A 23,929-nucleotide genomic window follows, 5' to 3' on the forward strand; every position below is an offset into this window, starting at 1 on the left:
TCAGCAGACTCCGCCCATAATTACTGCAGTGCAGTAATGTGAGCTAACTGTACACTAGGTTCTTGTCAAGTTTCAGTAGCTGTTCCCCCTAGTGTTTAAAAGTGGAAATACCAAACCTTTTAAAATTTTTAGTATTTTACTAAATTATAAACAAATGGTAATTTAAGAAAATTTAAACATTAATTCTTTACATTTTTTCAATTGCTGAAAGTTTTTTTTTTTTTCATGGCATCTTCCCTTTAACACAAAACTGCAAATAAAGATTAAAAAACAACCACAAGACAGATTTCATCAACCAAGGTATCATTTTAATTAGTATAACGGCTCCGGCCTGACACTGTCTATACTGTGCACAATCCTGCTGACAGATTCCCTTAAGAATAAAGCAATCAAACAATACAGATGTCAAGAAAAAAAAAAAAAAAAAAAAACTGTGAACAGCAAATTGGCATTGTGATATGATTGAAAATTAATAGAATTTTTTCCTGCATTCTTGAAGCAGATTTTAGAATCAATTGACAAAAAACAAACAAACAAAAAAAAAAAACAACCTCCTCAAAACTCTGTGTGAACATAGCCTCAGAGCTCATTTTAAACAAATGTGAGATTAACTACAGTAGCCACAGAGCTATAATGCAGCTTGGGCATCAAATCTGAGATAGGGAAAGGATTTGTGACCATAATATGGGTTAAGAAATACTGCTGTATTATGCTAATGTTAAGTGAGATTTTGTATCTGGAAGCTGGAGTGAGTCTTAAAAAAAAATTAATAAAAAATTAACAAAAGGCAAAGTTATCAATATAAAAACAGAAAAGCACCTGAGTTGAAAGAGAATAGTGCAAAAAAAACAAAAACCCCAAAACAATAAAATGTTTTCAGATAACTACAGCATTTGATATATCATCATAATCTTCTGGACCAAAATGTGAAATTTTTATCAGAACCCTCCTACCTTCCATGTGTCATGTATAAGAAAAGGTGACTACTTTATGTGACTGATGGTAGTTCCATCTCGAGGCCCGCTTTTTTTTTGCAGCATTTTTCCTTACAATATTAAAAACGAAACATTTTTGTGCATGAATTTTTTGGCTCATTTGTTTATGCACTTTTGTTTATCCTTTGTTAAAAAAAAACACCAAGGGGCCTGAAAAAAAAAAAAAAAAAAAAAAAAAGGGTGGAAAAGCCAGAAGCAAATACTGCAAAAACTGTTTTAAACCACCCATAAGGTGGCCTAATATGAAGTATCAGTATTGTGTGAGATGTACAGTATTAGTGCACTTAAAAATGTAAAATAAAAAAATTAAAGTTAGCCATCATACACAGAGATAAACATCAGGACTATTTAATACATTCAGTTCTTCTACCATAAGGCACACATTGAATATAGATAATGCTCAGTGCAAAACAAGTACTTGTTATACATATTAGACAAATCCTTCATGCTTACAACCATTACTCCTGACCAGGCTTATACATAACGACATGTACTAAGCAGTTTTCTGCCACTCAAGCATCCAAAACCATAAATAACAAAAATAACTAAGACTACGCCATTTTATGCCACATCAAAAGTTTTGAAAACTGGCAAAATTTTGGCACAACTCGAGACTGCGCTAAAATTTAGCTACTTTTGGTGTTCATATGCCATTTTTACCAACCTCTGAGAAAGTGGACGGAGCTTAGGCGGTAAGGGTTCATGGTGACCGCTGCTCATCAAATTCATGATAGGATTGGCATGCACCTGGCCACATATCCTGAGATGACAGTATTATGACGGCTGCAACTAAACAGTGGCCGCTGAATAGCTGCAGCCTTCACTATTCCATCAGCATCAACATTGCTGGAATACAGCAGGTCCCAGAGGTAGGTGTGGTTTTTTTTTTTAATTTATTTTATCTGGTGACACTTTAGCAGTTTAAGAAGGGATTGTCCAGCACTTTAACTTTCTGCGTAGTGATAGCTTTGTTGTGTGTTAGTTTCAGAATGGCTACATATTAAATTAGTAAAATGAAATGATCGATATTGCCCACATACTGTGGCCAAGAAGCGTTGCACAGTCCTTCTAAAAGGACAAGCAGAATAGAAGAATGCACATTTAATCTGAGAAATAAACCCAAAAAGCAAATGAATGATTCATGTGATCATTAAGACATCAGATAACCGTAATCACAGTGCTGTCATACATTAATACTGTAAAACCTCCCAGAAAAAAAAACAACAACATTAACGTTGTCCACCAGTAGGAGAACACCTAATACCCCAGGCTTGGCCCCAATAAAATAGAAAAACCTATATTCCCCTCTTGGCGCCATTCCAACGGTGTTCACATTCACGTTCCCATGTCTCTTGTGTTGTTGTTCTGACACATGAGCCTGACGCCCACTCAGCGCTGGCGTCACTGGCCCCACCTTCAGACAAATTGAACATGAAGAGGAAAGACAGTGCTGCAGCTTCTCTCTCAATTCCTCTTGATATCCGATTTGTCCAAAGGCAGCGATGGAGACGCCAGTGCTGATTGGTCGCTGAGCTCATGTGTCATAAAACCGCACAGGGGTCCTGGGAACGTGAGTGCCAACACCGCTGGAACGGCACTGACACTGGAGATGAATATAACTTTTTTTTTTAGATGAATATAACTTTTTTTAATTTTATCGGGGCACCAATCATTTAGATCAAGAAGGGGTTGTCCTACTGGTGGACAACCCCTTTAGCAGACTAGATTTTTCTGAATTGGAACCGTAAAGAACTAATGCAGCATTTTATTTCTTTTAAATTTCAGTGCTGTAGTGGTTCCACTAATAAAGTTCCCTGACCCTAGTATTATACTTACAAGCTGCTGTTTTCAGCTCTTCACGATATCACTCCAGTCCCAATCTGCCATCTTGGGATCTCAACTTCTGACTGACCAGAAGTCAGTGGTAACTGTCCCAACAAGGAAAATAGAAAAAATTGGAGTCCAGCTCAATAAAAATATAGTGCATACGAAAAGAAAAAAAAAAATGTACATGGTCGACATGACCCAGTCGATGCGTTTTGACTGCACTAGGCAGTCTTACTCATAAAACACATCGAATGGGTCATGTCGACCATGTAAATTTTTCTTTTGTATGCACCATATTTTCTTTTGAAAAAGAAAAGGAAAATCCAGTCCTGTTGAGCCAGACTCCAATTTTTTCTATTTTCCTTGATGTGAGGCCAAGGCGAGGCCGGTGTCTGAGCCCCAGGTGGATGAGCATAGAGTAACTGGGTGAGCTGGAATCAAGTTTATGTAACTGTTACAAGCTTTAGGTGTAAGTCTATGAGACCCTTGTCCTGGCCTCGTTCTAGTTCTTATAGGCTTACATTGAGTAGTGACCTCCAGATCGCCCAACAAACACTGGAGCTATCCGTCGGGTCATAACCTGCAGAAGACAACCAGAGCGGCGCCGATAACAGTTGAAGCCTGCGACTGTCGAGTATAATACTAGGGGCAGGGAACTTAGATTAGTTACACCATTCCAGAGGTAAAATAAAATAAAATGTTGGCGTGATGCTTTAACACTTATATGCAATATAGATTTTCTCCTAATGGACCAACCCTATAGAGGAGTATATATTACTGCAATATTAGAGGTGGTCATCTTAAAGAGGTTTCAGAATATACTTTTATGATAGCACCATATTATGTACCTAATGTAGAGTTCTATAGTGTAATAGCAGTTGTATAGTTACGTGTAGTAAATCCATTTTGATATACTCTATGACGGTACTTTCACATTGATTCTTTTTGAAGCGAAAATGCTAAGATTTTAAAAAGTTTTGGAGTAGAATTTCATGCTCCGTTTCTACAACAAAAACGCCAAAAAAAAGGTAAGGATACGAATCTGTTTGTTAGGGTGCAGAATAGTTAAGATGAGCATGTCTTTCCCTGGAGGACCTGTCCTGCACTAAAGACCATCTATTGGTTTAAAATCGGCGCTGTGTAATGTTTCATTTATCCTCTGGTGGCGCTGCAGGCAAATTGAACACTTATGACCAGGTTTCCCCACTGACTAAAATGGATCGCTGGGAATTCCTTCATACGGACAAACATCTCATGGTCAACAAATCGTCTTAACAAGTAGAGAGTGGCTAAACAGAAAACCCTTTTAAAAGACCGTTCTTTTTAAAAATCTGTAAATAAAAACAATGTACCCAATCTCTGAATTGTCTCATTCTTGTCAGTCATTACCTTTTCATGAGTTAATACTGAATTTCCCAAGAATTCACTGAAAATAAGGATCCAAGCTGGATATTGGCACATAGATGTGACATTCTCCTATATTCTACATATTACTTTACAGTGAACTAGTCGTTAGAGTTATAAATAACGAGGTAGAAATTCATATTTCCTGGCTTCGCTTCTCCGTGACATTACTAATTGTTACATTCAGACGGCTGCAAATATGGATACAATGGACGCTGTAGACCTGACTTCTATAGAACATTACTTTGTTTCTGTTGAGAGATTGCTTTTAGTAGGACTCCTTGTTTAATGCCAAAGTTATGAGTAGTCTCTTGTTATCTAATGTCAGGGCACCCCACAATTGTGGAGAAAGTAAAAAATAAAGTCACAAAGATAAAATATGTTTCAAGCATCAAGTCCAACGTTTGCCTCTTCAGAAACCACTGCGCTGTTTGATTTGCATTGACGGGAATACTTCAGTCGTAGAAAGTCGCCCATTTCATCCAGTGCATTCAGAACCTGGAGAGAGTAAAAAGCTTAAGAGTTAACAGTACTTACAAAAACTAAATTAGACATGACACATCCGTCATTGTCTGCAAACTGTGCGCTAATTTCCAGTTTTCAAGCTTCAGTGAGACTATGTGCACACAATTGGCCCAATTCATCAAAACTTACATCAGAATTCTGCAGTAAAAAGCAGCGGGAAAGGTGCAAAATGTTGGCACAATTCAACGCTACAATTTTGTGACTTATGGCATTTTTGCCTAACCTTCTAACCTTGATAAAGTGGTTGGATCTGGGGTGGGAAGCGAATGTGGCAGCCCCAGCTCATCCAATTCATAACAGGGGTGTTCCAACTGGAGTAAAATTTGGAGCGAGGCTCACATAGAGGTACATGCCACTTGTGCCTCAATGAATAAGGAGCATCTGATTCCAGCACGCCACTTCATCAAGACCGGTGTGAAAAATGCTGGTCTTGATGAATCAGGACCAATGTCTTCTTTTTTCTGACCAGAATCCTCATGAAAAAGTACAGCATAAGCACTCCATAAAATGAACATAAAACGCACAGCAATGCCAAAACCGACATTGCTGTGCACTGCTGATGAGCTAACGTGCTCGGATAAAGCCTTAGGTGTTATTTGAGCATCTAATCATGCTCGTATATTATGTTCGAGTTTCTGCAAACTGCATGATTTGTGGCTGTTAGGCAATCCCCACATGTGTTGAGGCTGTCTAACAGCCGTAAATTATGCAGCCGCATAGACTCGAACATAACATACGAGCACTCCCAGATGCTCGGATAAGACGTTATCTGAGCACGATCGCTCATCACTACTGTGCACATGTTCAGTCTTATGTCTCTACTTTTAACGGTTTCAAAATTCGGAAGCAGAGTCACTGGCAATGTTGCTTCAGGAACACGACAATTAAATTTTCTTGAAATGGCTTTGCCTGGGAAAACTCGGCGACTGTGCCATGGTTTAAAAGATGCCATCTGTACAAAAGCATCACAGAGGAATACTTTGGGTTTCTTGCACTTAAATAAACTCCTCTTGCTACAAAACGTCTCGATTTAAACAGCGTGGACCTTCCCACGTGAAGTAGTTGTATCATTGCGAGATGGAATTATTTATGGCCTTCATTCTGCTGCACTTATATTAAGCCTGTTCGCCTTTCATCACCATTACTACAACTTTGTGTTATTTGATATTGAAATTACAAGACTCGCTGCAAGTAGTGTGACGTTTGCTCAACTGCAGAACATGCTCCACCCTACAGGCCACGGTCAGGCTACTGTACACAAGAGGGATGGTTTTATTATGGAAATAGTCATTTAATGTATTAAGATCGCCTTTAAATTACCTTCCACATTTCTATTTTTCTGAAATATAGAATATACAGTTTCATCTGTTTCATTGAACATAAAAGAAAAAAAAAAACCCACAGATAAAAGTAAACTAAAATGTTACACTGAAGGAATTTCCTCCTTCAGATAACTGGAAGTGAAGATATTGACCCCAGGACCGGAGTGTATACCTAGTCACTGGGTCACATGCAGTAGCGTAGCTACAGGGGGGGCAGAGGAGGCCATCGCTCTGGGCCCCGCGCTCTGAGTGGGCCCACCTGGAGCTACGATAGTGTAACTGTATCGGTCTCCCTGCACGGCCGCTGTCATGGTTCCCAATGGCAAGGGAACGTCAGAAACATATAAATAACGGACGAGCTCTGGGTGATGGAATCTCGAGCTGACCGTGAGCTAAATCTACCACACAACTAATAGCAGCCAGGGAGCATACCTACGACTTCCTAGATGCCACGCGCCAGCCGGAGGACTAACTACGCCTGGTAGAGGAAGGAACAGACCTGGCTTACCTCTAGGGAAATACCCCAAAAGATAATAGCAGCCCCCCACATGTAATAACGGTGAGTTCAAGAGGAAAAGACATACACAGTATGAAAGTAGATTTAGCAAAGAGAGGTCCACTTACTATATAGCAGAAGGATACAAAAGAGGACTTCACGGTCAACTGAAAACCCTTTCAAAAAACCATCCTGAAATTACTTTAAGACTCCTGTGTCAACTCATGACACAGGAGTGGCAATTTCAGCCCGCAAGAGCTTCCAGCTACAGAGAATAACAAAAACTGCAAACTGGACAAAAGATACAAAACAAAAGGACAAAGTCCACTTAGCTGATCAGCAGACTAGTAGCAGGAACATGCAACCGAAGGCTCTGGTTACAATGATAACCAGCAAGGAAATGACTGGAGAGCAAGGCTAAATAGGAAACTCCCAAACACTGATGGAAGCAGGTGAACAGAAGCAGCAAAGTGCAAACAAGACACCAGTACCACCAGCAACCACCAGGGGAGCCCAAAAAGCTGATACACAACAGGCCGCTATAGGGTCCCTAAGTGGGCCACCCGTCATTGCAAGCTTAACTGTATCGGCTGCATGCCAATACAGCTGACTTAAGTGACGAGAGAAGGAGCGTTACGCTCCCTCTCCCATCATCCCCCTCTCAGTGTCTGATGTCACCGACACTGACAGGGGGTCGCAATGACGTAACTGCTCGGCACCTGCGGTCCGGAGATGTGCGGGCGCTCAGAGCAGCGGAGGAACGAGGAGAAAAAGGTGAGTATTGTATTTAATTTTTATGGGGGTGCATTGTACTATAGAGTCTGCCTATGGGGTTGCATTATATTAGGGGCTGCATTACACTATACAGGCTGCCTATGGGAGTGCATTATACTATAGAATCTGTCTATGGGGGTGCATTATATTAGAGGCTGCATTATACTATACATGCTGCCTATTGGGGTGCATTATATTATGGGCTGCATTATACTATAGAGTCTGCCTATGGTGGTGCATTATACTATAGAGTCTGCCTATGGGGATGCATTATACTATAGAGTCTGGCTATGGGGGTGCATTACATTAGGGGGCTGCATAATACTATAGAATCTGCCTATGGGGAGTGCATTATACTAAGAAGGAGGTGCTGGTGCTAGTAGGACAGGATAACATATGAAAGGAAACCTGAACTTTTTCTGATGCCGGCTTTCTCTAAACCAATGGTCTTAGCATGTGTTAGAATCACATTAGCAATGCTGCATTCATTAGCCACAGAAAAGCTAGGACACCTGTGCTAAGAATGATGTGCTTCCCTATTACTGTACTTCCCATCTGCGTTATGAATACACCAGTATGTATGTATATCGCTGGCCTAAGGTTAGGGGCAGACTCTACCACATTGCATTTATCTCCTATCCAGTAGTAATAATGTGGCAATTCCATTTGATCAGAAAAAGGTTTGATTGGTCGCTAAAGGCAATATGTCAGTAGGTTTTTGCTACCTCGTCTGAAAGCAGCATAATGTAGTGACAGAGACCCCAATTCCAGTGATGTGTCACTTAGTTTACTAGGTGCCGCAGTTGTGACACGGAGTTTACTCTGCTGTAGATGCAGGAGAGCTGAGAAACCTCACCCCACTCAGACCTCTGATTAGCAGTTTTCTATATACATTGTACATCGTCAGTAAGCTGCTAATAAGTGCTGGGGGCGTCGTTAAACCGGAGGCATGCCAGTAGCTGGACCAGGAGGCATGCCGGCAGCTAGTCCAGCAAACCATTTATATCTTACGTACAATATCCAGCATCTTCTTTGTGTGTGAAGCTGAAATGCAAAACCTCGCTCTTGCTTCTGTGATAGGAGTTGCTGGGAATCCGACGACAACAACACCAATTTTTTTCTCTAGCATGTGTCGTGCAAAAGCCCTGTGGATTTAAGGGAAAAAAAAACCCACAAAAGTTTATTTTTCCTATTGTGTCAAAATACAGTATACGCAATGCCACATTTAAAATTTACCGAAACAATCCCTAAGAAAAATGTTTGTGACTACTTTTGTAAGAAAAAAAAAAGAAAAAGGCGTTTGCATTAAAAGGGATGTTCTTATTTTTTGCAGTGCACTGCTCCTTTGCCTCGTGACTTCCTGGTTTCCAGGGAACGATGACACATGCTACAAGCAAAAGGCAGGCTTTCCTCCATAACATCCACAGCTCTTAAGTTGTTGTAAGCGTGCTTGGATCTTGGGATAAGCGAGCTTCAGATCTGTGCCTGTAAGCTGTATAACAAAACACATGCAAGTGCTCTCTGTCTAGGAAACCGATCACCTCTGAGGTGGCCACTGCCAGTAACCATGGCAACAAGCTGTATACTATAAGGCTAAAAAATCCCTCCCCTCTTGAGGCCAGAGAGGATTTTTAATAAGAGCTCCAATACAAAGTTGCTTGTTTTTAACGATTTAGTAGGATTAAATGAAGCAACCCCTTTAATGATACTTTGCTAATAATAGATAAGTCCGTTAGAAAACGATGAATGGTGCAATGGCAAAAGAAACGGGACGGGATTGTGGCAACCCAACGTTCACTATCATACATACCCTACTTTTCCCGGCATGTACAAGAGAACAGGGACCACCGGAGAATCTTCATTGCCGTATATTATGAATCCTAAGTCATGTAATCTCTTCCTAAAGTATCTGGTATTCTCCATGAGTTGCTGCACTCTTTGCTGGCCTAAAGAAGACGAAGTAACAAATACAATATTCTAAGTGCTGGTAGCAATAACAAGTACAATTTACTTGGCAACTTGAATAGTATTTTTCCTTTAAAACTGGGATTGAATAACTTTTTCACAACTCTTGTTACAGACTCGCCCCAGCCCCTGGCCCTGAATGTGTGTCTCTATACTGGGCCGAGTCTGACGATGCAGCTTTCTAGCTTCTGGACAAAAACACAGGAAAGAGCGGCTGTGCAAGAGGTTTGTGCAGCTCCCAGGGACTCTTGTGAACTCTTTCAGGAGCCCTGGTGGTCTCCCCAGTTTCTGGGAGCCTCCGAGACATTTTGAGAAAGCTGGCAAGTCTGTGCAGAAGAAATCTACTCTATTAATTCAAAATATATGCTATTCCACATTGTAAGTCTACATAAGGCTACGTGCCCACGATCAGGATTAGCAGCGTTTTTTCGATGCAGAGTATTTTTGCTGCGTGCTACATTACAAGCACAGTGGATGGGATTTATAGAAATCCCATGCCCACTGTGCTTCTATTTAATGCTACATAAACTGATCCGCAGTGTGGGTTTCGGAGCCGCAGCATGTCAATTCCTGTAGCAGAGATGCCTAGTCTCCAATGCGTATTCTCAGCAGTAGAATACTGCATGTACCCAAAACACAAGTGCGGTAAATTAGAACGCAGCATTTTGGACGCAACAAAAATACGCTGTGTCCAGGACGCTACTATTCCTGATCATGAGCACGTAGCCTAAAACGTTGCGTTTTCACTAGTTTGTTGTTTAGAAGCTGCTTTTTATATATTGAAAGTTAAAAGTGCATTTGGGAAACCAGTTACAAAGCCAACACTTGAGTAGCTCCCAGCAAAACAAAGGATTTGCCATGTAGAAATTCAACATGCTTAGTCCCAGTCTTCCCTGACATCTATCTATAGCGGACAGTCCAGGAGTCCAACGTAAAAGTGGGCAGCAATTCACAACCTAAAGACACATGACCAGCTTCAGAAACCCCATTGTGACTACCTTTATTATGTAAGTACAGCACTATCAGCTATCATAGTTTGGAAGGGATGAAATCCTACTGACAGATTTCCTCTTAAGGTGGTTTTCCAGTTGAAAAAAGAAAAAAGTCTGCAGTCACTCTGTGTGTGCAGACTTTTGAAATTATCCCAGTGAGGATTTGATGATTTCTGAGCTTAGAACAGTGGTGATATATGCAATAACCATACTCCCAGACAGGGGCGTAACAACCGCGGTCGCAGGGGTCGTAGCTGCGACCGGGCCCTGAGTGCTTAGGGGCCCGCCCAGTGGCGTATCCAGGGGTTTTCAGGGCCAGGGAGCGGGGGCTGTCTAATTATACTCACCTACTCCTGGCGCGGTCCCTGCAGGTCCCTGGCTGCCCGGGGCCCCAGCTTCTTCCTGTACTGAGCGGTCACATGGTACCGCTCATTACAGTAATGAATATGCGGCTCCACCTCCCATAGGGGTGGGGCCGCGTATTCATTACTGTAATGAGCGGTAACGGTGACCGCTCAGTACAGGAAGAAGCAGCAGCGCCGGGAAACCAGGGACTGCACCGCTCCAGGAGCAGGTGAGTATAACCGGGAGGGGGAGTGCTGTGCGATATTCACCTCTCCTCGTTCCAGCCGCCGCTCTTCTGCACAGTGATGCTGACGTCAGAGGGCGCGGTGCGCCTCAGTGCGGAGGAGGCGGAAGATAGAGTGGGGCTGGAACGAGGAGCAGCCTGCAGGTGAATATTGAAAGTGTCGGGGGCCTGAGCGACGTAGAGGTGAGTATGTGTTTGTTTTTTTTTTCGCAGCAACAGCAAATGGGGCAAATATCTGTGTGGAGCATCTTATGGGGCCATAACATTTGTGCAGCATTATATGGGGCAAGTGTGTATGGAGCATCTATGGGGCCATAACATTTGTGCAGCACTATAATGGGGCAAGTGTCTGTATGGAACATCTATGGGGCCATAACATTTGTGCAGCATTATATGGTGCAAGTGTCTGTATGGAGTATCTTATGGGGCCATAACGTTTGTGCAGCACTATATGGGGCAAGTGTCTGCATGGAGCATCTTACGGGGCCATAACATCTGTGCAGCATTATATGGGGCAAGTGCCTGTATGGAGCATCTATGGGGCCATAACGTTTGTGCAGCATTATATGGGGCAAGTGCCTGTATGGAGCATCTATGGGGCCATAACGTTTGTGCAGCATTATATGGGGCAATGTCTGTATAGAGCATCTTATGGGGCCATAACGTTTGTGCAGCACTATATGGGGCAAGCGTCTGTATAGAGCATCTTATGGGGCCATAATCAATGTTTCTGCAGCACTATATGGGCCAAATATGTTTATGGAGCATCTTATGGGGCCATAATCAACGTTTCTGCAGCACAATACGGGGCAAATGTGTCTACGGAGCATCTTATGGGGCCATTATTAACCTTTATGCAGGATTATATGGGACTCCTGATTCAATATGGATATTCAAAAACACTTAACCTACTGATGTCTCAATTAATTGTATGCAGGACTCTGCTGTGCTGATTGTCATGGTGCTGAATAAGGGGAAGTTTATGTGTGGGGTCAGGAGGGGTTTATAGTGTGGATGTAGCAGAGCCGTGTGTGTACAAGGTGTACAGAGTGGAGCCGTGTATGTGTGTAGTGGAGCAATGTGTACGAGGTGTACGGAGCAGAGTCAGGTGTGTACGAGGTATACAAAGCTGAGCTGAGTGTGAAAGAGGTGAGCGGAGTCGTGTATGTATGGGGTGTATGGAGTGGTGCTGCGTGTTTACGAGGTGTATGGAGCGGAGCCGCTTGTGTACGGGGTGGACGGAGCAGAGCCGTGTGTGTGTGTGGAGTGTACGAAGCGGAGCCGCGTGTGTACGGAGCGGAGCTGTGTGTGTGAGGTGTACGGAGCGGATCCGCGTGTGTATGAGGTGTACGGAGCAGATCCGCGGGTGTAAGGAGCGTAGCCATGTGTGTACAAGGTGTACGGAGCAGAGCCGTGTGTGTACGGGTTCACGGAGCGAAGCCGCGTGTGTACGGGCTGTAAATTTTCGAGTCGGGAAGAATGGTACACGGCTGTGGGCAGAGCCCAGCATGTGCACTGTGGGGGAGTATCGGGTGTACTCGCCAGCATCAGAATGTGCAGTGCGTATGCTCCGGAGCTGACCAGTACACCCAATACACCCCCACACTGCACAGGTCCGGAAATGACGCACTGCAGCGTCATACCAGGAAGTAACAGCACGCAGATTTCAAGCGACGGGAGTGCGCTTGGAATTAGAGCGAGGAAGGACATGAACGCCCAGAGTCTGCACTTCCGAAGACATCACCATAATTAGTATAGGGACTTGTTAGTTATAAAATCAGTTTTCTCAGCGATTACAGGCAGGGCCGGACTGGGACCAAAAAGCAGCCCTGGCACAAATAAAAATTCACCAGCCCACATACGAGTGTCGTAGAATCAAATCGTAAAGCACTGACAGGTTGTGATGGCTTTTTTGCTTTATTTGTTAAATCAATCAAATGTGTTATACCACTTTACATATGTACTCTGCAGTGGCCATAGGGGGAATAGACATCAGTTCAATGTAGATGGCCTGCAGACTATTATCACACTGCAGAATATGCTAAAAAATACAGCACTGATCACACATGTAACACAGTACAGATACCTCACACACATGTAACACATACACACTACAGATACCTCACACACGTAACACATATACACTACAGATACCTCACACACGTAACAAATATACACTACAGATACCTCACACACGTAACAAATATACACTACAGATACCTCACACACGTAACACATATACACTACAGATACCTCACACACGTAACACATACACACTACAGATACCTCACACACGTAACACATACACACTACAGATACCTCACACACGTAACACATACACACTACAGATACCTCACACACGTAACACATACACACTACAGATACCTCACACACATGTAACACATATACACTACAGATACCTCACACACGTAACACATACACACTACAGATACCTCACACACGTAACACATATACACTACAGATACCTCACACACGTAACAAATATACACTACAGATACCTCACACACGTAACAAATATACACTACAGATACCTCACACACGTAACACATATACACTACAGATACCTCACACACGTAACACATACACACTACAGATACCTCACACACGTAACACATATACACTACAGATACCTCACACACGTAACACATACACACTACAGATACCTCACACACGTAACACATATACACTACAGATACCTCACACACGTAACACATACACACTACAGATACCTCACACACGTAACACATACACACTACAGATACCTCACACACGTAACACATACACACTACAGATACCTCACACACGTAACACATACACACTACAGATACCTCACACACGTAACACATACACACTACAGATACCTCACACACGTACCTCACACACGTAACACATATACACTACAGATACCTCACACACATGTAACACATACACACTACAGATACCTCACACATATGTAACACACTAGTTACCTCACACACATATACACTACAGATACCTCACACACATGTAACACATACACAGCACAGATACCGCACACACATGTAACACACTACAGTTACCCCACACACATGTAACACACACTACAGATACCTCACACACGTAACACACACTACAGATACCTCACGCACATGTAACACATATACACACTACAGATACCTCACGCACATGTAACATACACACATGTGACACATACACACTACAGATAACACACACACTCTGTGCTGCAGGAGAGGCCACTATACATGTGCAGCTCCTTCTGCTCACAGCAAGCACTTTCTCAGCACCTCCCCCGCTCTCTTCTTCTGTCGGGGCTGTGGACCAGAGCAGCAGAAGATGTGACGGTGGGGAACTGAGCAGCTTCTCTATCTGTCCCTGGGAGCAGCACACACACACACGGAGATATTCCTGACCTTGCAGCTTGATTGCAGGCTCTCTCCCTCAGAGGCGCCCAGTGCAGGGGGACAGGAGCACTGGCCAATCAGCTCTTCTATCAATCTGATGCTCATTGGCCAGTGTTCTTCTCCAGCAGGCACGCCCCTTTTTTGAATGGCTGAACCCGGCGCAGCAAAAAATAAGTAAATCAGTGCATAGAAAAATGTCTGCTCCCCCTCATGCCCTGTCACCTCACTAGACAGGAAGAAGTGGACGGTCTGATGTCCTGATCACAGCCTGCAGCGGGAGGCATGGCCGGAGCAGCGCAGCACAGCGCGGCCCCTCATCCTGTTTCTATGTTACCTCGCTGCAGCGCTAGTGATCAGGACATCAGACCACCCACTTCCTCCTTTCTAATACGGTGCGATCAGTGTGCAAGGGAAGCAAATGCCGCCCGGCGTGCTGGCTGCTGAAGTGAGCTCTGGAACGCCCACTAGCAATGCGGAGGGGGCGATATGTCTAGCGGCCCATTACAAGGACCGGCCCTTCTGGCATTTGCCAGAAATGCCCTATGGCCAGTCCGGCCCTGATTACAGGGCAGTATTAGGTCAGACTATACAACAAAGCAACAAAACTATAGTATGCGAAATGAATAGGGAACATGTGAATTTCGGTGGGAAATATTTTGGCGCGGGGGGCCCCATTTGAAAGTTCGCATCGGGGTAAAATCATTACAGCCGGGCAGAGAGCCGCTGCTCCCACGCTGTCAGATGACAGCATGAGCCCGCAGCTGTGAACGGAAGTAAAAAATTTACCTACGGTCACAGGCATCGGATGATGGGACTATTACTCCCAACAGTCTACACCTGCTGCTGCTAATAACAGCGAGTGAAGGTGGCGGCTGATGGGAGTATTTATCAGCCAATGCCTTCTGGCAAAATAAATAAAAAATGATGTGGGTTCCAGTCTATTCTTGATAACCAGCATGGCAAAACTGACATCTGCGGGTTGCAACCCTCAGCTGTCAGCTCCAACATGGCTGGTTATCAAGAATAGGGGAGTCCCCACTGTGTTTTTTTTTTAAATTTAAATTAATTTAAAAAAAAAAAGGCGTGGGTTCCCTCCCATTTTTGACAACCAGCCAATCTAAAGCAGACAGGTGGGGCTTGTATTCTCAGGCTGGTAAGGGGCCATGGATATTGCCCCCCAGGCTAAATATACCTGCCCGAAGCTGCCCCAGAAAAGGCAAATCTATTAGATGTAGCAATTCTGGTGCTTTGCCCGAATCTTACCACTTGCCCTCTGGTGGTGGCACTTGGGGTTCATATTTATGGGGATGATTGTTTTGTCCGGTGACATCAAGCTCACAGCTTAGTAATGGAGAGGCATCTATAAGACCTATCCATTACTGATCCTATAGTTATATTGTAAATAAAGACACAGCCAGAACAAAGTCCTTTATTTGAAAAAAAAAAAAAAAAGGACTCCCTTTATTATGATGGGAACCGACATTTTTTAAAATGTTTTATTTATTTATAGAGCAGGCGCCGGCTGCTGAATACTCCCATCAGCCGCCACCTGCTCTTGCTGTTATTAGAGGCAGCAATCAATCTGATGGAAGTAGTAGTCCAATCGGCCAATGCCTATGACCGTAGGTAAACTTTTTACCAAAGGTCACTGCTGCGGCTCATGCTGTCATCTGACAGTGTGGGATTCCGCAGTGCTCTAACCGGTGGTAATGATCTTACCGCCGATCAGAGCCGACGGTGTTTCTTGCGCTGTCATGCAGGGGACAGAGCGAGAAACACCCGATGTTCAGGGCGCCGAACCAGAACAGCAACATGGACTTCACTGTAAAGTCAATGTTCGGGGTCCGTGCCCGAACAGTAGGTGATCAGCACGGACTCCAAACTTTACTGTTCGGTTCGCCCATCTCTAATATCTAATGGATAGTTTGATTATATAAGTACAGAATGTAAAATATATGTATTTTAAGATACCGGGCAATAAGGCTTTGTTCACATGCCAAATACAGTAATAGGCACATTTTCAGCCTGGAATCCAAATGAATGTCCAATAATATACTATTCAATGCTAATGAAAAGCATCATACAAAAGCTCTTACCAGTCCCATCATGTGCCATGGTGCACTTCATCACTCTGATAATCTGCTCTGCCACAGGTGCTGACATAGATGATGCATAAAGTGCGCTGTGTGAATGAGTTCTTAAGTAATCCACAAGATCCTAGAGAGAGACAAATGTTTATAGAAAATATATAAACGTATTAGTTTAATTTTTTGGCTAATATTTTTAGGCTGCAAGTTAATCAAAGTTTGTTTCTTGTACCAAAGTGTATTTACCATGAACAGCCCATGTGGCCGAGGCGGCCTGCATTTCATATTTGAATGGGAGATGGGGGGAGGTGTGATTTAGAAAAAAAATCAATAAAAAGAGATGGAGGTTAATAAGCAAAAAGTACTCCTGGCCCAGGTGGTTAGGTCTATAGCGATGCTAACCAGAATGCAGATGTATTTCTGTCTGTGGCCCACAGGCTCAGCATTCCCGAGATGAGTGGCGTGAGATGACCTGCCTTTAAAAAATATGATTTTGTGGTACTCTGTTGGGAAATGTTTATGCCATATATGTCTATTTGTGGCCACCCAATGGATGGACTGTGTCAGGATGCACTATGCATGTTGAGAACGTTATATTACACAAAGAAAGCAAAACTTGATTTGCCAAAAGTAAAGTATATTCGTTATAAAAATAACAGTTTTTGTAAGATCACCTCCATTTACCAAATGTTGTAAATGCTCTCTAAAAGTCAACCTTAATATATGAATATGAGAATGTTGCACTTACTATGAAAATACTCTAAATATCACACTACTTAGTAAAAGCTGCAACAGTCAGTCAGGTTTGAATGGGAGTGGGTGGTGGAGACTAAATACACCAGGACTCATAAAATACTTTTATGATCAAGATTTTATAGTCATCCTCATCAGGTTCAAAGAGCTATTTAATAATGCATTGTTTGTCTTGAGCAATCTAGTGACAGATATGCTTTATTGTTCAATGCGGCTTGTATTTTCCTTAAAGGGACTTGGTCAGCAGGTTTTTGCTATGTAATCCAAGAGCATCATGAGGTAGGGGCTGACAGTCTGATTCCAGTGATGTATCACTTACTGGACTGGGTGGCACTGTTTTGATAGAATCCCTGTTTGTAGATGTAGCAACGCTCAGAATGCTGAGCCCTGTATAACCCTGCCTACACCACCGATTGGCAGCTTCCTGTGTACACTGTGCATGGTCAGCAAACTGTCAATTAGTGGTGGAGGCTGGGTTACATAGATTAGCTAGAAAGTCCTGCACACAATACCTAGTCAGGCAGTTAATCTCCTGCTGATAAAACTCTGATTTGAAACCACAACACAGCCTAATAAGTGACACATCCTGAAATCAGGCTCTCTTGCCCTAGATTATGCTGCTCTCAGATTAAACAAAAACCTGCCGACATATTCCCTTTAATACAAAGCAAAAAAAACAAAAAACAATTACCCTTTTTCCAGCAATATATCCACCTATGGCTCCAAAACTTTTGGTAAATGTTCCCATCATCACATCGATATCTGTAGGGTTCACTCCAAAGTATTCCACCACACCTCGTCCTGTGGGCCCCACTGCTCCAATACTGTGTGCTTCATCCAAGTACAAGTAAGCCTTGTACTTCTTCTTTAATGCTATTATTTCTGGAAGACGGACAATTGAACCTTCCATGCTGAAAAATGCAAGGAAAAAAAAAAAGTCAGATCTGGGGTATTTTGGACAGTGTCATTTACCATTTGTCATCAAAATGGCTTATTTTGTATGTTTGGTAGATTATAGTTGAACATAAGTCCTAAAATAAACAAACATTGTATGTGCTAAGCTTTACTATTCAAACAGACCAAGAGCTCTTTCAGACATCAGTGTGTCCGGTACATGTGGTGACAGTTTTCACATGTACCGCTGACATGTAAAAAAAAAAAAAAAAGGATACCAGCATGGGCCGCAAAACGTCCCACACACGTGCACACTGATGATATCCGTGTGTCATCAATATGACACATACCGGCGCCTAAGAAGCAGCGGTACAGTTAGCGCTGTTCCTCGGCGCCAGGTGCTGAAGACGGCTCTCATCATTCTACCCTGCTCTGCCGGCGATCAGAGGAGACTTAAGAGTTATATTTAACTGATAACAGTAAAAACAGGCGGCGGCTGATGGTACTACTACTCCCATCAGCCTACACCTGCTGACGCTAATAACAGCAAGAGCAGGTGGCGTTTGATTAGGAGTATTCATCAGCCGCCGCCTGTGCAATAAATAAATTTCAAAAATGGCATGGGTTCCCCTGTATTTTTGATAACCAGTCAGGCAAGCCTGACAGCTGTGGGCTGCAGCTGTCAGCTACAGCTATGGTTTACAAACTGTCAGCGCTGCACTAACAAACATACTTGATCCACCATGATCTGAGCATGGTGTAAAATATGGATTTTTGTGTTACTCACCGTAAAATCCTTTTCTCAGAGACGCTCATTGGGGGACACAGGACTGTGAGTGTATGCTACTGCCGCCAGGAGGCTGACACTAAGTAAACATGAAAAAAGTTAGCTCCTCCACCGTATACACCCTGACACTGGCTGCAGGCGAACCCAGTTTGGTGCAAAAAGCAGTAGGAGAGCAAAAAGTAAATCAGCTTTAATACAGGAACCACATGTCTAGAAACAACCCACCGACTGTTAAACTCGAAAAAACTAAAATAAAAAAGAAGCCATCTGGCTAACAGGGTAGGAGCTGTGTCCCCCAATGAGCGTCTCGGAGAAAAGGATTCAACAGTGAGTAACACAAAAATCCATATTTCTCCTTCGTCTCATTGGGGGACACAGGACTGTGGGACGTCCCAAAGCAGTCCCTGGGTGGGAAATCGATTCAACAGAATAAACCCTAGGTACTTACACCTATAGGTGCGCTACCGCTGCCTGAAGAATCCTTCTACCCACACTTGCATCCGCAGAAGCCCGAGTATGGATATTATAGTGTTGGAAAAAGTATGTAGACTGGACCAGGTTGCCGCCTTGCAAATCTGTTCTGCCGAGGTGCCCAGGAAGCACCTACTGCCCGAGTGGAGTGCGCCCTGATCCCAGCTGGAACGACCGCGCCCTTGATGCGGTAGGACTCCTAAATAGTCGATCTTGAGGCAGCGAGTCCCTTCCTACCCACGTTGCGGGAGAGGGTACGTGGAGGCGACACTCCACGTGCTCGCCCGTTGTTGGTTTGATGAGATCGGACCCCTTCAAAAGGGTCTGTCGCCCCTGTCTCGTCTTCATGGTAAAAATAAAAAAAAGAGAGAGGTCTGGAAAAACAGACATGTGCCTCCTAAAGACACTAAGCATGAACTGGGTTTGCTTGCGGCCAGTGTTGGGGTGTATACGGTGGAGGAGGAGCTAACTTTTTTATGTTTACTTAGTGTCAGCCTCCTGGCGGCAGTAGCATACACCCACAGTCCTGTGTCCCCCAATGAGACGAAGGAGAAAAGTTTGCCAGCTCTGGTGACCTGGATGTCGTCAGTAACGATGGCAACGGACAGCGAAGGGGGCTCCCTCGCTCTGCCTGCCTTCAACATTCTGCGATGGATATCAATAGCAGCATTTAGCAGCTGAAACTGCCAGGAGCGGTGCAGGGTGTCAGCTGTCAGTATCAGCTGACATAAGGTGGTGATCACCTGGACGTATATATACTGCATTGGTCAGGAAGTACCTCCCGATCATGACGTATATACAGTGAAGGAAATAATTATTTGATCCCTTGGTAATTTTGTAAGTTTGCCTACTGACAAAGACATAAACAGTCTATAATTTTAAGGGTAGGTTAATTTTAACATTGAGAGATACAACATCAAAAATAAAATCCAGAAAATCACTTTGTATAAATTACAGTATATAAATTTATTTGCATTTTGCAGTGAGAAATAAGTTTTTGATCCCTCTGGCAAACAAGACTTAATACTTGGTGGCAAAACCCTTGTTGGCAAGCACAGCAGTCAATACTTTTTTGTAGTTGATGATGAGGTTTGCGCACATGTCAGGAGGAATTTTGGTCCACTTCTCTTTACAGATCATCTCTAAATCATTAAGATTTTGAGGCTGTCACTTGGGAACTCGGAGCTTCAACTCCCTCCATAAGTTTTCTATGGGATTAAGGTCTGGAGACTGGCTAGGCCACTCCATGACCTTAATGTGCTTCTTTTTGAGCCACTCCTTTGTTGCCTTGGCTGTACAGTATGTTTTGGGTCATTGTCTTGCTGTAAGACCCAGCCATGACCCATTTGTAATGTCCTGTCGGAGGGAAGTAGGTGGTCACTCAGGATTTTACAATACATGGATCCACCCATTCTTCCATTGATGCAGTGAAGTAGTCTTGTGTCCTTAGCAGAGAAACACCCCCAAAACATAAAGTTTCCACCTCTATGCTTGACAGTGGGGATGGTGTTCTTTGGGTCATAGTCAGTATTTCTCTTCCTCCAAACACGGCGAGTTGAGTTAATGCCAAAGAGCTCAATTTTTGTCTCATCAGACAACAGCACCTTCTCCCAATCACTCACAGATTCATCGAGGTGTTTATGGGCAAACTTCAGACGGGCCTGCACATGTGCCTTCTTGAGCAGGGGGACCTTGCGGGCACTGCAAGATTTTGAACCTTTACGGAGTAATGTGTTTTTTTTGGCGACTGATATCCCAACTGCCTTGAGATCATTAATAAGTTCCCCCCGTGTAGTTTTAGGCTGATCTCTCACCTTCCTCATGATCAAGGATACCCTAACGAGGTAAGATGTTGCATAGTGCCCAGATCGATGTTGATTGACATTCATTTTGTATTTCTTCTATTTTCTTACTATTGCACCAACATTTGTCTCCTTCTCACCCAGCATCTTACATATGGTTTTGTAGCATGTTCCAGCTTTGTGCAGGTTGATGATCTTGTCTCTGACATCCATAGAAAGCTCTTTGGCTTTGCCCATGTTGTAAAGGTTAGAGTCTGACTGATTAATTGAGTCTGTGGATAGGTCTTTTATAAAGATGACTATGTAAAACAGCTGTCTAATGCAGGTAACAAATTGATTAGGAACATCTAACTGGTCTGTAGGAGTCAGAAATCTTAATGGTTGGTAGGGGATCAAATACTTATTTCTCACTGCAAAATGCAAATAAATGTATATAATTTATACAATGTGATTTTCTGGATTTTATTTTTGATATTCTTACCAATGTAAAAATTAACCTACCATTAAAATTATAGACTGTTCATGTATTTGTCAGTGGGCAAACTTACAAAATCAGCAAGGGATCAAATAATTATTTCCCTCACTGTATACTGCAAGTGTTGTAAAGGGTTTAATGGGGTTTTCCAGTTCTGTAAAAATACATGTCCCATTTTAGGATAGGCTCCCAGCATAAGATCTTTGTGGTCAGACTCTCAGCACCCCTGCTTATTTGCGGTGCCTTCTTAATATTCATATTTACTTCGTACACCAGAACACTATACATTTAGTATAGATTTTCTAGCAATACAGTTTTATCATTTTCAATTATACAGGGCTGGAAAACTTTGTTGTGACTTTAAGGCTGTGTGCACACGTAGCAGATTTTTTGCGTTTTTTTCACGGTTTTTCGCTATAAAAACGCTATAAAACCGTGAAAAAAACGCTAACATTAAGCATCCTATGTAACAGAATGCAATCCGCATTTTTTGTGCACATGCTGCATTTTTTTCCTGAGCGGAATCGCAATCCAGAAAATAACGCAGCATGTTCATTAAAATTGCGGAATCGCGGCGATTCTGCACACATAGGAATGCATTGATCTGCTTACTTCCCGCACGGGGCTGTGCACACCATGCGGGAAGTAAGCAGATCAAGTGCGGTTGGTACCCAGGGTGGAGGAGAGGAGACTCTCCTCCACGGACTGGGCAACATATAAGTGGTAAAAAAAAAAAGAATTAAAATAAAAAATAGCGATATACTCACCTTCTGGCGGCCCAACCTCCTCAACGGCTTCTGTGGTGTGTGTGAAGGACCTGCGATGACGTCACGGTCACATGACCACGGGTCACGTGACCGCTACGTCAATGGAAGGTCCTGAACACACAGCATTAGGAACGGAAGCCGCTGAGGTGAGTATAACCTTTTTTTTATTTTTTTTATTATTTTTAAACATTCGATCTTTTACTATAGATGCTGCATCTATAGTAAAAAGTTGGTCACACTTGTCAAACACTATGTTTGACAAGTGTGACCAACCTGTCAATCAGTTTTCCAAGCGATGCTACAGATCGCTTGGAAAACGCTAGCATTCTGCAAGCTAATTATGCTTGCAAAACGCTAGTTTTCTGCGGGTATATGCATGCAAATTCTGCATGCGATATACCCGCGGCAGGAGGCGCAGAATTGCCGCGGAAATTTCCGCTGCAATTCTGCTACGTGTGCACATAGCCTCAATCTTTTTTTCCTAGAAGAGACCTTGGACAATAAACTGATAATAACATGGTGCTCTCCAAAATCATAAGAGCACATTAGTTCAGTGGTCTCTACAACAATCAGGGTAAGCGGGGGGATAGAAGAGGTTCTCTGATGTGGCACCCAGCTCTGTTACACATTTATGGCATATTGTGGATTTGTGATAAATATCAGAGATGGGAATACCCTTTACATGCTGGTTGCCCTAGTTGAATATTTGAAAGTGTGTTTCCTAGTCCAGACGATTTGCTCTAATAATTCATAATTTATGCTTTGTAACCTGAAAGCAAATAGTGATCACCCAGAATGATGGACATGGAGTCAGAAAAAAACAAAAGTTTTGGTAGCGTTAATACCTTGGTCATTTATTATCACAGGTATAAATTAGAACTCTTGGGTCCCCATGTATAATCTGCACCAATGCTCCACTCCTACCATGTGCTATAATATGGTAGTGGAGCCTTTGCTTCTTTCACGCACTAGGGCCCAGATATCACTAATACCCTATAGCTATGCCCCCGTTTACTACTGCTGCAGTATCTTACTTTCTACCAGTTGGGTTTATACCTGTAAATTCCTTCGACAATGATAAGGATTTTTTTCCAGGCTCTATGAGTGCGCGGCTGGCCATGTACTACAGCGTCCCGCAATAACTTTTCCAGGTTCTGCATATCTAGAAGAACAAAGGTTGGGTATATGAACTTTATGTATACTACAGAAATCATCATTACATTTTTAATATAGGTTTTTCAATGAAAAGTCAGAGAAACATGAGTTTATAGTCGCAATTGAAGCCAACATAATAAAAATGTAAAGCTGAGAGCATATGTGACTTTACTAACTGTAGTAATGATTAGGAGACCAAGAAATATATTATTAGATAACATTATGGGGGAGGGAGGTTAGTGTGCTAGGGTCCCCAGTAATTCCCATAAAGAAATGGCCATGTTACTTAAAAGGGCGTTTTCAAGTTGTTAAATTGTTTTAATTAGACAGCATGAAAATAAGCAAGTTTGCAAATCACTCTGCTTTCATTCTCCTGAAATGAGAGATTTTATCTTTTATAGTGCAGAGCTCATGGCGCTCATAGCAA

General features: G+C 42.9%; 1 protein-coding gene across 2 annotated transcripts in view; it reads right to left on the reverse strand.

Annotated features, from left to right (window-relative positions):
- Positions 1-286: 286 nt before the first annotated feature.
- The window catches only part of LOC143804469 (serine palmitoyltransferase 3-like), a 50,197-nt gene continuing 26,554 nt past the window's right edge, over positions 287-23,929 (reverse strand). For both annotated transcript variants that reach the window (XM_077282588.1, XM_077282587.1), the window contains 6 exons: positions 23,404-23,509; positions 17,843-18,062; positions 16,408-16,528; positions 9,154-9,289; positions 8,359-8,488; positions 287-4,724 (listed from right to left, as the gene is read on the reverse strand). In XM_077282588.1, coding sequence (XP_077138703.1) covers positions 4,611-4,724; positions 8,359-8,488; positions 9,154-9,289; positions 16,408-16,528; positions 17,843-18,062; positions 23,404-23,507 — 825 coding nt within the window. In that variant the 5' untranslated portion in view covers positions 23,508-23,509 and the 3' untranslated portion in view covers positions 287-4,610. The remainder of the gene's footprint in view (positions 4,725-8,358; positions 8,489-9,153; positions 9,290-16,407; positions 16,529-17,842; positions 18,063-23,403; positions 23,510-23,929) is intronic.

This window comes from Ranitomeya variabilis, chromosome 2, assembly GCF_051348905.1.
Source record: "Ranitomeya variabilis isolate aRanVar5 chromosome 2, aRanVar5.hap1, whole genome shotgun sequence".
NCBI lineage: Eukaryota > Metazoa > Chordata > Amphibia > Anura > Dendrobatidae > Ranitomeya > Ranitomeya variabilis.